Here is an 18,530-nt window from a genome sequence, read left to right on the forward strand (position 1 = left end):
ACAAGAATGACAACAAACTAACCTAACATGTAGTTTCATGGTTCGTTCAGTAATGGAGGGTAGGCTACGTTTTGCGTCGTGAAAAATTTTACGTCTATGATCGACAATTCCTCCAAAATTTACGCACGGTATGATTAAAAAAATGCATAGCAAAAGTAGAACAGTTTCGTAATTGACAAAGATGATTCATGATTGAGGAAAAATTAAAAATGAATTGCGTTAAAGACATCTAACCTGAACGATGCGATAATTTTTATTACTATTTCGACAATCGTTTTTAACACGTATGAAAGTTGTAATATACACGAAAAAATAAAAAAAAATCTTTTTAATTTTAATATTATTAACAAGTATCAGTAATACTTCTTTAATGTAAACAAAAAAAAAGAGAACTGAACAGTATGAGCTAAATACAAGACACCACCCAAATGCGATCTGTGTATTAAAAAATGTTTCGAAGCAGAAGTTGGTTTGGAGGAGGGCTTTGGAAGCCTAAAAATCCTCATTCCCTAGAGCATTTGAAGTAAGTAAAAAATATTTAAAATTTTTGACCTTTTTTACATTCTTTTTCCTTTGATACATGTAGGTACTTGTATAATGTCTTATCAAAAAATCAGACTGTGTCTGAAAACAATAGAAGTTTATTAGTAGAAACTTTGCGTTCCATAGCTGAAATTTTAATATGGGGTGACCAAAATGATAGTAGTGTATTTGAGTAAGTACCATAACTTTGTTATCAATTTAAATTTTATTATGTTCTAAGTAACAATCTTATCTCTAATTATCAGCTTTTTCTTGGAGAAAAATATGCTCTCGTTCTTTTTACGTATTATGAAACAAAAATGTGGAAGCTATGTATGTGTTCAATTATTACAAACATTAAACATACTATTTGAGAATATACGTAATGAAACTTCTTTATGTAAGTCTCTAAAATATTTTGTTGTAATTTTGTCTTATAATGTAACCCAATAAATTAAATATTTTTCTTTTTTCAGATTATTTATTGAGTAACAATCATGTAAATAGTATAATAGTGCACAAATTTGACTTTAGTGATGAAGAGGTGATGGCATATTATATCAGTTTCTTGAAAACCCTAAGCTTAAAGTTGAATGCTCACACAATTCATTTCTTTTATAACGAGGTAAACGAGGTACACGTGATAATCCTCTGTGTCTATTTTTTCACTTTAGCTACCTTCATGCCCATTAATTTTAATGGTAATTGCTTTGTGAAAGTTCTTTTTAGTTCATAGCTTTGAATGTGTCTATAATCCTATGAACTCATACTATGTATGTTACTTCTATCATTATTTCATTGTTTCATCTTCATGACCTAAATTTTGCACAAAACACACATAAAAAAGGATATTTTTTAATTTGATTCTTTTATTAGCACACCAATGATTTTCCATTATATACGGAGGCAATTAAATTTTTTAACCATTCAGAGGGTATGGTTCGTATAGCAGTGCGAACTTTAACTTTAAACGTATATCGAGTAGAAGATACCTCTATGCTCGCATTCATAAGAGATCGCACTGCTGCACCATATTTCAGTAACCTTGTATGGTTTATTGGTAATCATATTATAGAGCTTGACACTTGTGTCAGAAATGATGCGGAGTAAGTCCAACAATTATTGTAAAAAATTTGAATAATTGTTCTCAAATAGAAACCTTTTAATATATATGTGCATTCCTACATGTTTCAGTCATCAAAGTCAAAACAGATTATCGGATTTAGTAGCGGAGCACTTGGATCATTTACATTATTTAAACGACATTCTTTGTTTAAATATATCTGATTTGAATAAAGTTTTGTCAGAACACTTGCTTCATAAATTATTAGTTCCATTGTACGTTTATTCGCTTATGAAACAGAAAAATCTCTTGTGCCAAAATCAGGTATGTTGTTAATTACTAAATTTTCAATTATTTTACAAAACAATAATTTCTTTTTTTATTGATAGGAAGAGAGAAAACATGTAAGCGTTGTAGTAGCTCTGTTTCTACTTTCTCAAGTATTTTTAATAGTATCACACGGTCCTCTTGTACATACACTAGCAGCAGTGATGTTATTGTCAGATTTAGAAACAATTCAAACAGGTGCAAGCAAAGTACTTGAAGCATATGGTGATATCACGTCTGACAAGCCAATTGCTTTTGCACCACCAAAACAAAGTTTAGAAAAGTCTCTCGAGAATTTAAGCGAATCCTTAACTATGTCTGATGAACTTAGCGAGAAAGAAAATGATGTAAAAGAAAAACAAGAGAGTTCAGAGAATGAAACTGAAGGGGTACAAGACATAAATCATCCCAGTACATCATTCGATACAGTTTCAGTAGGTGACATGCCTACATCGAAGAGTTCAGAACAATTGGACATAGGTACTCCATCCGAGGATTTAGAAGAGATTAAACAACTAAACGTGACTGACGAGGAAAAAGAACAAAGACTGGCATTAGAAAGTCCTTCTACACCTCAAACAGAAACAAATTTGAATGAATCATTATCAAATAAGCCATTTTTGGAAACTATCTTGAATTCTTTATTTTGCACAGAAAATGATTATGCTGCATTGTTTGCATTATGTTTACTTTATGCTCTAGCTAACAATCAGGTAAGCAGAGTACTTTAGAAATATTCTATATGATAATATGAGATTTATTTTAATGAAACATTCGTTTTAGGGTATAGATCGCAAAACATTGGATCCCATTTTATACAATTCACAAAATTCCACAACAAATTCATATAATGAAATTCTAATAGACAGACTAATTCATATTATATCACTAAGTTGCCAAACAAGTGAGTCAATTTCCAGAGATACTTCTTTAATTTTTCAAGCAATATTTTACGATTGTATGTATGATATTTTTACCAGATGCTAAAGTGAGGCTGATCACACTGGAATTGGCAATTAAATTGCTCACACAATTAGTAATGTCAGAAGGACAGAATATGTTGAAAGATTCACATTTGGCAGCTATTGAAGCAGCCAAAGAACAAAGCACGTCATTATTAAAAAATTTTTATAAGGTTTGTCACAAAAACTTAATTAACCTATATCAACGCATACTGTTTTCTTAAAACAGTTATTTTAACTTCGCTTTTAGAGCGAAGACATTTTTTTGGACATGTTCGAGGATGAATATAGTGAAATTCAAAAACGACCTTTAAATGTCGAATGGTTAATGATGGACAGTAACGTTTTATTACCTCCAACGGGAACCCCAATGACGGGTATCGAATTTACTAAAAGATTACCATGCGGAGAAGTAAGTATGTTAAACCTAAAACCTTCTATTTCGTAAAGCGCATTATTAATAAACTGTAATTTGTTAAATTAACTAATAGAAAATAAAACTAATGTTTGCGCAGGTGGAAAGGGCGCGACGTGCTATAAGAGTATTTTTTCTAATGAGAGAATTATCTTTAATACTTAATATGGAAGTGGAGACACAGTTGCCCTTGACAAACCCAGCCAACTGTGTTCAAGTTGACAATGTCCTCGACCTAAGTAAACATTTTATTCTAGTATGCTATTTAAATGTAAATCATGTGGACATATAAAATTACTTCATTCTTATTATATTTTCGACTAGATAATAGTGATTTGATCGCTTGTACGGTTGTATGGAAAGACGGTCAAAAGATACGTCGTTTTCTAGTTATCGATGTTATGCAATTAATTCTTGTTGAACCTGATACTAGTAAGCTCGGTTGGGGAGTGGCAAAATTAGTGGGCTTCTTACAAGATATTGAAGTAGCTGGTGACAAAGATGATTCTAGGTGCCTACACTTAACAATATACAAACCTTCCAGTAGCAGCACTGGCAATCGTGTTCCATTATTGTCGACGAAGTTCATCTTCGATGATCATATTAGATGCATGGCCGCCAAACAAAGGTGAACTACCGTTCTCAAGGTTATCGTTATCGCACATCGTCCATCTCCTATATTTACCTTATGCTTTATATACCATTATTTTGTTTTTGATTAAAGGCTAACTAAAGGGAGAATAAAAGCGCGGCAAAAGAAAATGAATCAAATCGCGAGATTACTCGACATTCCTACAAGCATGCCCCACTCTTCAACACCACCGAATTATGCCCTGCGTGGTTTACGACACGAACGTAAGACACCTTCCGAGGTCAAAGTCATACTGAATGGAAAAATGTTACAAGAAGTAAATAACATTTAACCATTCAATTCTAGGGATAATGGGGCGTGGACAAAGGTCAAAAGATCAACGACCAATGTTCACAGTGAACAAAGTACCTGGATTCGCTACACGCAGGGAAAACATTGCTAGACCTTCCCCTGGTATTTCATCCTCTACTTCCAAGCGTGACAGCTCAAACGAGAAAACTCAAGAAAATGGTTTACGATCTCGAGATAGTTCACCTAAAATGCCAAGACCACGGAGCGAAGAAATACCATTAGAAGACATGCGTCTTCGAAAAGCATCTTTAACGTCTAATGGATTAAGCATATTGCACACGTGTCAAGAGATGAAAGACGGTCAAATTTCTACCTGTTCAGCAAACGGGGAACCATCAACTGTGATTAGAAAACATTCTGAAGAAACGTCGTTCACATGCCAGCAAGAAGTGAAACCGCGTAGAAAAGGTCAAGTGGAGACAGTATGATCACAATAAGGAATACATTTTTGAACAACATATAGTTTAAATTCAGGATTTTTTTAGATCATTTTAAAGGGAAAAGGAAATATATACACATATATGCAATTTTGAGTTAATGAAATAAATTTCTGATTAATATAACGAAAAGTTTTACTACAGATATGTTTTAAACAATGACTTCAGATAAAGTCCAGTGTTTCGTAATTGTTTTAATCAGGAGGATAATGCATCTCATTGTCGAAACAAATCTTGTAAAAAATAAGACATTACATATTCAGTTAAAGATCAGCTATTGATGTAAGTTTTTGGTTACTTTATGCTATGTAACTTAAAACAATTTTGTATATACATGTTATCTAACATATATATATATATATATATTTAAATTTCTGTGTTTGCTGTTTAAACATTACAAATAACTTTCCCCACAGAGAGTTACGCAACAGAATCATCTTGTATTTAATTTGTGTACATATTACTGTTGGAAATTTCTATAACTCAGAATAAATATCAACAATAAAATATTCTCTTCTTTAACATATTAAGTTCTGGTATTATTACAACACTTGCGCTTACGATTATTAAAATGTATAGAAATCTTTTCGATGTTAAATCAATATTGCGAGCCTAGGAAAGAAATCTTGTTGGTTATTAGAATATCATACAACGTACATAAAATTTACTAAACAAATGTATATTCAATGTGTTAAAAAGTGAGCTCCCGTCAATCCTATAAAGAGCATAATAAAATTTTACGAGTACGTTAAAATAATCAACGCCAATTTAGAACATTAAACTGGTGATTACCTTAAATGCACTTTTATTATTGGTTAATGTTCATCCACGTACAATTCATTCAATCGAAGGAGATTAGCTCCGCTGTCTCAGGTTTTGAGTCTTCTTTTATTAATGCTGGTTCGCTCGACGCATTCGACAGCGTTGTCGCTGACTGGAATGGCAACTGCTGTCCTTGAGACACAGGATTTTGAGGCATGCCTTGCATCGGTGGCATACCAGGCCCGTGAGGACCCTGAATCGGCTGTTTCGTCGGCAGCATCGGTCCAGCCGTAGTTCCTGGAGGCACTTGGATAGTACCCGAACCCTGAGACGAAATGGGAGTGTTTGAAACGTGAGGTGGCATCGACGGCCCCTGAGGACCTGGCAACGTAGACGGTTGCTGTGGTCCTATTTGAGGTGGAAGGCCAACAACTTGACTTGGTGGGCCGTGTGCTCCGGGTCCCATTTGTGGCGGCGAAGGACCTATATGACTCTGAGGAACCTGAGGCATACCCATTTGACTCGGTGCTCCTGGTTGCGTGATTTGCGGAGGAACACCTTGTTGCGGTGGTATGTGTGGTGCAGGTTGTGTTTGAGTCATGTGACTTGGTGGCCCTTGCTGTGGCGGTGGCGGCGGTCCCATTTGGTGTCCGCCAGTCTGCTGTAGTTGCGGTATCGGATTTGTCATTTGAGTAATCTTTGAAAAAATGTGGAAAATGGTTAAATAAACTATAACAGAGTTTTCAATAGAAATATTGGGATTCGACATAAACGCTACAGCGTCTGGTGGTAAAAAAGAAAAACATTATTAACACTGCGTTGAGAACATATTTTCCTTCAATAACATCTCTATGTGAAGGGTTTGCTTTGTCCAAGGGTAGATTTTTTTTATTTTAATTAACATTTTCATATGATTCAAGACGATTACGAGAATTTTGCGATCAACGCAGTGTTATTTGTCGCCCTATTTAGTGCATATTAGTTAAGCCCCGCCCCTATGTAGAATCCTAATAAGAAAATACAGAACAAGTAACGTTTTCTATTGTAATATTACTTACCATTCCAGGGCCAGAAACAGACACTCGTCCCATAGCTTCATGTGCTTGAATTGATGGATCAGATGGCTGCTGCTCCTGGTTAGCTACTGGCCCCATCATATGTGCTGGCATTGCATTAATTGGTGGCATATTGTAACCTTGCATAGGATATTGCTTTACGGGAGGTTGTCCGTAGATAAATCCCTGATTCGTTGGAGACATAGGATTGTACGTTGATCCAGGTCCTTGGTACTGAACGTGACGAACAGGTGAACTTTGAAAGCCAGGAACAGCTTGGTAACCACCTAAAGCATGTGTAAAAAGATTAAAAAACACCTTAAAATGATATATTATATTATAGTTATCCGCATAATCTTACCCATTATGTACTGTTGCTTTTGTTGCTCTTGTCTCATTTGCATTTCTCTCTCCTGTTCTTGAATTTTCTGCAAAGCAAGTTGACGTTGATACTGTAAATATTCTTGTTTTTTCTTCCTCATGATTGCCAACTTGTGAGCCATCAACATTTGTCTCTGCCTTTCGGCTTCCTCTGCCTGTCTCCTTAATTTTTCTCTATGCTCTTCTCGTAGAGCATCTAAAGCAGCTCTTGCATCTTTCATTTGAGTTAACTTATCCTGAAGACCTTCGTAATACACTCTACTGTCGTCTTGTTCTTGGATGTATCTCAATAATCTATAGAAAATGTTTAAATTTTAATTAAATTATAATTGTTTAATCCTTTTAAGGTTAAACTGCTTTTTTAAACAAACCTTGAATGCATAGCAGTGATATTTAAAAATAATGTTTGCACAGAACTATCATTAGCGATGGATCTACCTCGAGATGAGTTACTCTTCATTCTATTAACGAAAATTTCAACTTGAGATCGTAGAGCATTAACAAATTCTTCCATTTGATTATCGACTTCTCCGTTCTGTTGTTTAGCTACTATAACTTTATGTGGCATTGGGCTGCTTATATTAGGAGCAGATGGACTAGTAACATCTGCTCTAGAACCATGATCTAGAACCTCGTCTATTGCCGACTGCCTCTGTTCCCAGTATTTACGATTTAAATACTTTGCTAGTTCAGGTTCAATTTCTTCTTCTTCTTGTAACTTTGATGGACTAGGACCCTATAACATAGGAATTGTTATGATGTTTTAATAAAATTCTAATTTTGTTTAAATACTAACAGGTGATGACGGTGGAGAATATGTTGTTCTAGGCATAGTGCTTGTATTTGACTTCAAAGCACTAGTTGCCCGCTTCTTCTCTTTCTCTTTGTGTTCTGCTTCACTTTGGCTTAAAGCAATAGCAAGATTAAGTTCTTCTTCTTCTTGAAGTTCTGCTGCTGTTTTTCTGGGTGGTACCTATAATAATAAAAGAAAATTAATTTTCGGACATGTGTTATTCAATTTATAACTTTTATCATAGAAATATCATGCAAATTACATACCTGTTGCTGTTGAGCCAAAGAACTGTTCAGATACTCAGCAGGTAAATCTGCTTCTTTAATTTGTACTGCAGATGGCCTACAAAAATATGTTTAAGATATTAGATACTATTATGTAGTGATACTGCATGAAAATAAGTTTACGCTTACTTATTAACTTGTTCATAGCAAGCTTCGCAAACTCGAACTTCTTTTTCAATTCCAAACTTAGGCAATGTAGACGTCTTATTTGAACACTGACTACAGAATACTTGACCACAAGCTCTACAATGATGCTTTCTTTGCATTACTCCGAATGGCACTCGACAGCGATGGCATACATCACCATCTGCCCATTGTGGAGCAGTGTCTGCAGTAAACATAGCATCACTTTCTTTTAGAACAGGAAAATTGTATCCTTCAGCTTTCATAATATTAAGTGTATCCTAAAAAATATATTTTCCTTCAGAGAATTACGTTCCACATACAAATACAAATAGTTTCTATAAACATACTTGTACTGCTCTGTATTTAGGACTGTTTCGAAATGCATGGGCCCAAGCTTGAATCAATTCTAAGGTTTTATGTTTTACATTTTCATGCGGGGTTGTTTTCACTAGCTCTTTAAGCAATTCCATGTACTGCTTTGTTCCGATTTCATCATGAATCAATGTACCACAATTTTTAACACAAGATTCTAAAACCTTTATCAAAGTAAAACTTTCAGTTTGAATTCAACACTTTTAATATCAAATTTCTAAAACATCTACTCTCATTATTTCTCACCAATAGAGCATATAAAACTACGTGTGGATTAGGATTTGTCATTTTCTTCTTTATCGCTGCAAGGGCTGTTTTAGGTCTACATACATATGAAACACAGCTTTACATATTTGTATAAACATAAATAAAGTATTTAATATTAAATAATATAACTTATTATTTGTTTCGTTATAATAATCAGAATATGGAATGTTTATGCATTGATGGCAAATTTCAATATGCGAAAAAGTACAGAATCTATGAACAAGATACTAAAAGTTAAATACCTTTTATAGTATCTTTTGGAGGGTGAAATAAATCTTTAAAATTTGTATAAAAAAGTTGGAATTTGCATAAACATTTACAGTCCAATTACAACCGTTAAATAGAAAAGAAATGAACAGATAAATTGTTAAAAAACGCCTAGCATTTAGGTTACATTTAATATTAATGGATACGATTTAATTACGTATTAGAAGAGATAAATCTTTTCATAACTATTAAGGACAAAGGTTAGTTTCAGGTTAGATGATAATTTACACTCACTGCACATCTCCCTGACGTATTAAATCACAAATCTGAAGAATAGCATCCCAATCAGGATCGAGCTGTAAATTGCTTGTTGCCTTGTCTAGAAGAAATTAAATTATAATTATAACCCTGAAAGTCAGACATTTTGTTTGTCTCTGACATTACAGGTAAAAACACACCTAACAATTTATCAAAGTTGAATTGACTACGAAACATTTTTCTTTATCGAGAATGATCACTTTTTCTTTATAATTTCTCCACTAATTCGTTATTTTTGCAATATTTTTAATACTTTAATCACGTCGCAGAATTCGGTTTGACAACTATGAACTTATATCTCCGGAGCACTGCCAGTCTGCTGAGTGGAATATAGCAAAATATGAATCATCTCGACTAAACATATACATATACGTCTGCAGAATCGATTATCGTTGAGAGCGAGATAATCGATTACTGCGATTGAACTTCAAATTTTGAATAAGAATGGCGCAAAACATTAACAACGCTTATAATTATAATATATATGTAGGTAACTCTAATTTTTTATTGAAAAATATTTTTCTCATATTTTTGGTATTTAAATATATAGTTTATCAAAACTGACTATCCTCTGTTGAAAATATTTTTTTTGCCGTATACTTTTGATACTTCATTTTATATGTTATATAGTAAAATCAGTTTTATTTAACTGATTCTTGTATACTATTATGTTAATTTGGGAGATAATAGGAAATGTGTAATGGAATTTTAAGTGTAGATATATTTATCGACGATCTTATTATTTATTATTATCAGTTCGCAAAGAGATCTAATACAAAAACACACTCAGTACTTATACACATTCGGTAAGTATACTAACTGGTATAATATTATGCGTCTATCCTAAATTATGAAAAATATGTAACTTCCTTCTAATAAAAAGTACCTTAGCACCGATGGTTTTCCACAATCGCAACATCGTGAAAAGTAAGTTCCCAAACAAATGGTAGCATTTTACGTAAAGGAAGCAATGATTAAAATCATTCAAGTTTATTATGTACATAACGATGTGCCCTATGCTACTGATATTTTGTACTGTATTCAGAATGTAGCACTAAAATTGTGAATATTTTTCTAGAATAAATTCTGTTTAGCTTAAGATAATTATTGTCAATCTTTTAAGCAACTTTTGTAAGTTTAAGCGTATTCAAATTCTCAATTACTACACAATTTTTGTTCTTTTTTTTAGAAATTATTTCTTTGCATTTATGGAATGCAATATATTATAAATATATGAAAAAAACACTTCGAAATTCTTTACAAATAAAATCACGTACGCCCATGAGAAGCAATCAGCTTAATAAATATTCGACCTAAACTACTGAATACAGTTGCATATTGCATACGAGTCCCACAACCAAAAACCCCAAATGTTTGCAACACACGATTTTCCAATGATTTTTATCAACATTACTTTAGTCAAAAAAATCGTAGGAAAATATCAACTCATTGACAATAATTAGTCAACGATTTCCTTCCTCTAAACTGGCCTACACTAACTAATCAATGGCTTGTTGAATTATAAATCACGACAAGATGGCTGCTGAAGATCTGTGCAATTCTATTTTCGCGGGATCTTCCGCAGCCATGTTGTACAGAGAGATATTCGTCTATACTCTAACATATAATTCATGATTTTGTTCGTTTTTTCTCATTCTCAGCTTGGTGAAGTTAATAGTAATCTTCGAACATAAAGAACAAGCATTAGAAATTGACCTGAGAATCACAGTGCCCTTTCAACCATTAAGATACCTATTTAATCATTTAAAGAGAATACTTTTCAGTGATTAAAAAATACGGAGACTTCTGGCGGAAAGATTAAAGTCTTCCACAGGAATCTGCCATCGCTTGTCCCAATACTCGCTCTTATTTCTATAAGCTAGATGTGTGCACATTGGCAAACGCGTTGCACGCTCGCACCTTCTCGAAACTGACCAGTACAAAAAGTTCTGCGGACACTTGTACAAATAACCCTGAAGATTATTCCTGGAGTCGCGTTTGCATTTATAGAACGCATTGCTACAGCCTTGTCGATAAGGATAGTGTCCATCTCCTGGACAAAGCCTCTCAGTCGACACCTTCACCTGAAATTGAATCAATTTTTCATCAAAAACCTCCTACGAAAGGATACACAGATGGAACAATGCAAAATTAGGAACGTGCACTTACAGGAGACACAGGACTTTCCTCCAATGTTCTATAGAATCTCCCAGTGGCTTTAGGACCCGAGCAAGCCTGACTACTCTGATCTTCAGGCAAACACTGTATCTTTTGCTCGTCGTACACTGTGCCTTCGGGGCAGCTTAATACCAGGACCTTGATTTCCATGTTACCTTCGCTGGTACACTGGTAGAACAAATTGCAGTACTTCGGATGTCTGCGGAAACCAGTTGGACAGGCAAGTACTATTTGCTCGTCAGTTAAGTTCCCGATTGGACAAGGAGTCGCAGTTTCTTCGCCAGAGGTTGAGGTTTCTGTTGTTGATGCTACTTCAGTAGTTGAGGATGCTTCAGTGGATTCTGCAGGTTCCTCTGAGCTGGATTCTGTACTGCCTTCAGTGGTTGCTTCAGATGTGCTTTCTGTAGAAGGTTCAGAAGTAGACTCTGTAGTTGCTCCAGATGTAGGCTCTGTAGAAGGTTCAGAGGTAGACTGTGTAGTTGCTTCAGATGTAGGCTCTGTAGAAGGTTCAGAGGTAGACTGTGTAGTTGCTTCAGACGTAGACTCTGTAGTTGCTTCAGAGGTAGATTCAGTGCTAGGTTCAGAAGTAGACTCTGTAGTTGCTTCAGACGTAGATTCAGTGCTAGATTCAGTCGTAGACTCCGTAGTTGCAGCAGACGTGGATTCAGTAGAACTTTCAGACGTAGACTCAGTTGTAGCTTCAGTTGTCGATTCCGTAATCGATGTAGTCGTAGATTCCGTAGTTGCCTCAGAAGTGGACTCTGTGGTAGCCTCAGACGTAGACTCTGTGGTAGCCTCAGACGTAGACTCTGTACTGGCTTCTGTTGCAGATTCCGTACTTGCCTCAGACGTAGACTCTGTAGTCAATGCAGTTGTAGATTCTGTAGTTGCCTCGGATGTAGATTCCGTGCTCGAAGTTGCAGTAGACGTGTCTTCCTTAGGTGTCGACGACGTCGATTCAGTGGTTCCTTCAGTTTCCCTGGATTCTGTCGTTGACTCTGTTGCTTGCTGTGTCGTAGAACCCTCAGTCGAATCAACGGGAGTGGTTGTCGTAGGCATCACACAATCTCTTGCTGGATAAACTGACTCAGGGTAGTTACAAACGCTGATGCTGGGATCGAATATGGTTCCAGGTGGACAGTCGAAGTGGTACACGTTGAATCCGTTTCCATTGTCCACGCAACGATAGAATTTATCGCATTGTGTTGGATGTGGATAGAAGCCTTCCTCGTTGCAGACTATTGTGTTGTTGGGTGGCTTCGGGGTACAGTTTGGAACAGTGGGCTCACTAGAAGAAGAGGTTGTGTTTGAGGTACTAGCTTCGGTAGTGGAAGGTTCCTGGATCTCGGCTGGCTTGGGCGAACTGCTTGATGGTGCACTCGTTGTCGACGCAGGCTCTGCTTTTTCCGTCGATTGAGTACTATCTGGTGTTGCTGCAGTTGTAGCACCTGCAGCAGGGCTACTGGTAGATGACGGTGTGGCAGACGAGGAGATACTTTCCGTAGATCCTTGATTAACTTCATTACTATCTGAAGAACAAGCAGCTACTTGACCTATGTGATTGCAAGTCTGGAGAGACTGATCCCAAGCTGTGCCAGGTGCGCACACGAAATCATATCTTTGGAGGCCATTTTCGGAAGGAACGCAGCGATAGAACTTTTTGCAGTCGTTTGGATTAGGGAAGAAACCTTCTCCTGGACATTGCGAGGTTCCAGAAGATGATCCACTTGTAGTTGTGCTTGATGTGGTACTGCTTGCTGGAGGTTGCGTGACACCTGCAGATGTAGTTTCAGAACTAACCGTGCTTGTCTGAGATGCAGTGGAAGAAGGAGATGTGGATGGCTCTGTTGAGCTGCTACTGGGAATGATAGTTGATGGACGATCGGTTGATGCGGATGATGCTGAGCTGCTTGATGATGTGACAGTCGTTGGCTGTGGTGTTGCTGCAGCAGTTGATGGACGATCGGTTGATGCGGATGATGCTGGGCTGCTTGATGATGTGACAGTCGTTGGCTGTGGTGTTGCTGCAGCAGTTGATGGTTGATCGGTTGATGCGGATGATGCTGAAGTGCTTGATGATGTGACAGTCGTTGGCTGTGGTGTTGCTGCAGCAGTTGATGGACGATCAGTTGATGCGGATGAAGATGGGCTGCTTGATGTTGGTACTGTTGATGGTACATTCGCTTCAGTTTGAGATGTACTAGGTGGATTAGTGGTGTCGCTAGGTTGACTAGTCGTGCCATTGACCTCGTTATCAGACCCTGTGGTATCAGAAGCGATAGATCCATTTCTACAGTTCGGAACAGCAGATTCATGATTGCAACTCTCAATAGTTGAATCCCAAGCAGTTCCAGCACCACATTCAAATTCGTATTTGGTAAATGAAGAATTACTGCCAACGCAACGATAGAATTTACGACAATTTTGAGGATCTGGGAAAAATCCTTCTTCTGTACATCCTGACGCGCCAGGTGATGGACTAATTGTGGTATCTGCAGCTGTAGGTGGCGGAGTGCTTGTGCTTGTTTGATCTGCAGCTGGGGTAGATGCACTTGGTTCTGTTGATGATGCAGTGGTGGATGGACGGGCAGTAGAGGACGAGGCCGCTGAACTACTTGAAGTAACTGATGAGGTAATGGGAGATGTACTAGTACTGGACACTGATATTGAAGTGGTTGATGGTGCAATGGTTGTCGACGTTGTTGAAGGACGACTAGTTGTAGATGGTTGTGGAGTACTCGAACTTGGCACTGATGAAGTGCTAGATGTAATTTGAGATGTACCTGGCTGGCTAGGTGTAGAATCTGTAGAACCAGGTGTCGCAGACCCATTTTTACAACTTGGCACGGCAGATTCATGATTGCAACTCTCGACAGTTGAATCCCATGCAGTACCAGCACCACATTCAAATTCGTACTTCGTAAAGGTAGAACCGCTACCAACACAACGATAAAATTTGCGACAGTTTCGAGGATCAGGGAAAAATCCTTCTTTGGTGCAAGTTCCTGGCGTAGTTGAAGCTCCTGGAGATTCTAAAAATAAATATCATATAATTTCGATAATGTTATATTGCTAATATCAGTTGCTACCCTACAAGCAGTTCACTAATTATAGTACCTGAGGAAGTACCTGGGGTTCCAGGTGTGCCAGGAGTGCCAGGGGTACCAACAGTGCCAGGAGTGCTAGGACTACCAGGAGTTCCAGGTGTGCCAGGGCTACCAGGTGTGCCAGGACTACCAGGTGTACCAGAGCTACCAGGACTACCAGAAGTGCCAGGAGATCCAGGAGTGCCAGGGGTACCAGCACTGCCAGGAGATCCAGGGGTACCAGCACTGCCAGGATTGCCAGGAGTGCCAGGGGTACCAGCACTGCCAGGAGTGCCAGGAGTGCCAGGGCTACCAGCACTGCCAGGAGTGCCAGGAGTGCCAGGGGTACCAGCACTGCCAGGAGTGCCAGGAGTGCCAGGGGTGCCAGCACTACCAGGAGTGCCAGGGGTACCAGCACTACCAGGAGTGCCAGGGGTACCAGCACTACCAGGAGTGCCAGGAGTGCCAGGAGTGCCAGGAGTACCAGAAGTGCCAGGGGTACCAGCACTGCCAGGAGTGCCAGGAGTACCAGAAGTACCAGGATTACCAGGACTACCGGATGTGCCAGGGGTACCGGGAGTACCAGGTGTGCCAGGGCTACCGGCAGTTCCAGGTGTGCCAGGGCTACCAGCAGTACCAGGTGTGCCAGGACTAGCAGGAGTTCCAGGTGTACCAGGGCTACCAGGTGTGCCAGGAGATCCAGGAGTGCCAGGGGTACCAGCACTGGCAGGAGTGCCAGGAGTGCCAGGACTACCTGAAGTGCCAGGGGTACCAGTGCTGCCAGGAGTGCCAGGTGTGCCAGGGCTACCAGGAGTTCCAGATGTGCCAGGAGTGCCAGGAGATCCCGGAGTACCAGGAGATCCAGGAGTGCCAGGAGATCCCGGAGTACCAGGAGATCCAGGAGTGCCAGGAGATCCCGGAGTACCAGGAGATCCAGGAGTGCCAGAAGATCCCGGAGTACCAGGAGATCCAGGAGTGCCAGGAGATCCAGGCGTGCCAGGAGATCCAGGAGTGCCAGGTGTGCTAGGTGTGCCAGGGCTACCAGGAGTTCCAGGGGTGCCAGGTGAGCTAGGAGTTTCAGGTGAACTAGGAGTTCCAGGGTTACTGGGTGTACCAGGGGTTCCTGATGTTCCCGGAGTGCCGGGTGAGCCAGGAGTGCCAGGGCTACCAGATGTACCAGGAGTTCCTGAGCTTCCCGGAGTGCCAGGTGTGCCAGGAGTGCCAGGTGTACCAGGGCTACCAGGAGTGCTAGGACTACCAGGTGTTCCTGGTGTACCAGGACTACCAGATGTACCAGGAGTTCCTGCTGTTCCTGGCGTGCCAGGTGTGCCAGGAGTGCCGGGGGTACCAGGGGATCCTGCTGTTCCTGGCGTACCAGGTGTGCCAGGAGTGCCAGGGGAACCAGGAGTTCCGGGACTACCAGATGTACCAGGAGATCCTGAGGTTCCAGGAGTACCAGGTGTACCAGGAGTTCCAGGTGTACCAGGGCTACCAGGGGTGCTAGGACTACCAGGTGTTCCTGGTGTACTAGGACTACCAGATGTACCAGGAGTTCCTGGGCTTCCTGGTGTGCCAGGAGTTCCGGGACTACCAGATGTACCAGGAGTTCCTGGGCTTCCTGGTGTGCCAGGTGTGCCAGGAGTACCAGGTGTACCAGGGCTACCAGGGGTGCTAGGACTACCAGGTGTTCCTGGTGTACCAGGACTACCAGATGTACCAGGAGATCCTGAGGTTCCCGGAGTGCCAGGAGTTCCAGGTGTGCCAGGTGTGCCAGCTGTGCCAGGAGTTCCAGATGTACCAGGGCTACCAGATGTACCAGGAGTTCCTACTGTTCCTGCCGTGCCAGGTGTGCCAGAAGTGCCTGGGGTGCCAGGAGTGCCGGGTGTGCCAGGAGTTCCTGGGCTTCCTGGTGTGCCAGGAGTGCCAGACGTACCGGGAGTGCCAGGTGTGCCAGGACTTCCAGGTGTACCAGAAGTTCCTGGTGTACCAGGGGTGCCTGAAGTGCCGGGGCTTCCAGGTGTACCAGAAGTTCCTGGTGTACCAGGAGTGCCTGGAGAACCAGGAGTGCCTGGAGAACCAGGGGTGCCTGGAGAACCAGGAGTGCCAGACGTACCTGGAGTACCAGGTGTTCCTCCTGTACCGGGACTTCCTGGTGAACCTGGGGTGCCAGGTTGTCCACTAGGGTCACCAGGCTGACCTGGGGATCCCGGTTGGCCATTAGGATCACCTGGTTGACCTGGTTGACCATTAGGATCGCCTGGCTGACCTGGTTGACCATTAGGATCCCCAGGCTGTCCAGGACTGCCAGTATCACCATCCCATTGTCCACCGTTATCTCCGGTATCCCCATCCCATTGTCCTCCATTATCTCCCGTATCTCCATTCCATTGTCCATTATTATCTCCGTTCCATTGTCCACCGTTATCGGCACCGCCTGCACCCGGTTCTAAGCTTTCCTTGCAGTCTTCTCGTGATACTGCCCAAGCATAATTGCACCCTTGAATTTCTGGATCCCATACAGTTCCAGCCCCGCAAGTAAACTCGTATTTTATAAAATGTCCAGAACCCTCGTCCACACATCTATAGAACTTCTTACAGTCGTTTGGATCGGAAAGGAATCCATCCTGTGTGCATTGAACCTGGTTGTTACCAGGATCTTCGGACGGTTTATTTGTTACAGGTGGTCGATTCGTGGTTGGTGGGCTTCTAGTAGTCGTCGGTGGTCTTCTAGTGGTTTGATAAGATGTTTGTGGTTGTCTAGTCGTACTGGTAACCTGAGTCGTGACTTTAGTTGGAACAGTGGTATATATCGGTGTGGCTGCTGCCTCTGTTGTCCATTGTGGAGGACCCTGCGGAGTGTTAGGAGGATTCGAATCGATTTCATTGTCGTCTCCTCCGCATTCTGGTCGTCCACTGTCGTTGGGATGAGTACAGATATTGCCCCTGTCTTTCGAAAATACTGTACCAACACCACACTCGAATTTAAAGGTAGTTAGAGGACTTCCGTTTCCCCAATCGACGCATCTGTAGTACACCCTACAGTCGTGAGGATCGGGATGGTATCCTTCTTCCGTACACACGAAAGCGTTTTCTCCTTGCCTGAGATAATGTTGGAAGTTCTGGTACCGATCTGAAAATGCCCGTAAATAATTACAAAATAATTCATAGATAATAATAGTATGCAGCAACCAGGATTATTGAGTCGACTTAAAGAGTCTACATTGTATAAAAGGTATTCGTTAGTTGATAATACTAATATTTATTTCTCTCGTGGAAGATTGACAGTGGACCGCCCATATACGAGGTGTTCCTTTCAGCAAAAGGCAAGCTCGATAATTTTTTCTCTAGCAATACACGCTTCGACGTGTTCAAGGCTGTGCGTCTCTCATGAAACCAGTTTGACGGCAATGGTAACAACAACAACATGCTGCTGATGGAGCCGGGGGAAAGTAAAAACGCTAGCAAAGCTGCATGAATATCAGTAAGCGCATCACGCGACTCGTGGCGCAGGGCTGTAAATGGACGTGTCAAGAAAATAGATTGTTCGCGCGCTCCCTAAAATGGCCTTCGTAAAGTCAGCTTATAGACTATGAATACACCAAGGAGATTTCGCATATTTAAGGATTACACATTCAAGCTAGGATGCGAGGTCTTACCAGCTTCTGTGAACGTTGACAAGAACAACGTTATCAGAACGCTTAGGGTTTGCAGATCTGTCCACATGGCTCCAGCTTAGCTCGTCTGAAAGCAAAAGAATAATGATATATCAGCATGATCCTTAGCATATAATTAGTATTAGTTCTAGACATTAATAACATTCGTTGATGACAGTCAATTTACAGAGACTTTCATTAATCCTTGTGTCAATATCCAAAATTGTGGACGTCGTCCAACACACTGATGTCAGTAATATGTTTGGTATCAGAATTTCAATCAAAAAGAAAATGTGCCAAATAATGAAAAAATATAAAAAAATATATCCTTGATTGTCACAAACATAGATCTAACTTCTAAACTTCATATTAATATTAT

At 40.1% G+C, this 18,530-nt stretch overlaps 2 protein-coding genes across 4 annotated transcripts; one reads left to right on the forward strand and one right to left on the reverse strand.

Annotated features, from left to right (window-relative positions):
- The first annotated feature begins 14 nt into the window (after positions 1 to 14).
- On the forward strand, positions 15 to 5,464 carry Ema (C-type lectin domain containing ema). 3 transcript variants are annotated; one of them, XM_076379419.1, is made up of 14 exons: positions 15 to 523; positions 587 to 715; positions 789 to 922; positions 999 to 1,156; positions 1,399 to 1,628; positions 1,717 to 1,909; positions 1,975 to 2,625; positions 2,696 to 2,816; positions 2,893 to 3,047; positions 3,125 to 3,286; positions 3,390 to 3,528; positions 3,614 to 3,917; positions 4,014 to 4,144; positions 4,227 to 5,464. In XM_076379419.1, the coding sequence occupies exons 1-14, from the start codon at positions 450 to 452 to the stop codon at positions 4,658 to 4,660; spliced, it is 3,015 nt and encodes a 1,004-aa protein (XP_076235534.1). In that variant the 5' UTR covers positions 15 to 449; the 3' UTR covers positions 4,661 to 5,464. The 3 variants fall into 3 exon arrangements, with proteins under 3 accessions (XP_076235534.1, XP_076235535.1, XP_076235537.1); XM_076379420.1 differs by having other exon boundaries at positions 999 to 1,147; positions 4,227 to 5,463; XM_076379422.1 differs by lacking the exon at positions 789 to 922 and having other exon boundaries at positions 4,227 to 5,461.
- Positions 5,458 to 18,221, reverse strand: Hrs (Hepatocyte growth factor regulated tyrosine kinase substrate). The gene is made up of 19 exons (XM_076378942.1): positions 18,155 to 18,221; positions 16,369 to 17,628; positions 14,974 to 16,323; positions 13,525 to 13,910; positions 12,365 to 13,344; positions 11,404 to 12,250; positions 11,033 to 11,318; positions 10,962 to 10,986; positions 9,375 to 9,415; positions 9,211 to 9,295; positions 8,689 to 8,764; positions 8,418 to 8,606; positions 8,074 to 8,348; positions 7,927 to 8,002; positions 7,664 to 7,840; positions 7,239 to 7,603; positions 6,848 to 7,161; positions 6,490 to 6,773; positions 5,458 to 6,128 (listed from the first exon to the last, which is right to left on the reverse strand). The coding sequence occupies exons 1-19, from the start codon at positions 18,219 to 18,221 to the stop codon at positions 5,511 to 5,513; spliced, it is 7,701 nt and encodes a 2,566-aa protein (XP_076235057.1). The 3' UTR covers positions 5,458 to 5,510.
- Positions 18,222 to 18,530: the final 309 nt, after the last annotated feature.

Source organism: Calliopsis andreniformis, chromosome 5 (assembly GCF_051401765.1).
Source record: "Calliopsis andreniformis isolate RMS-2024a chromosome 5, iyCalAndr_principal, whole genome shotgun sequence".
Classification (NCBI taxonomy): domain Eukaryota; kingdom Metazoa; phylum Arthropoda; class Insecta; order Hymenoptera; family Andrenidae; genus Calliopsis; species Calliopsis andreniformis.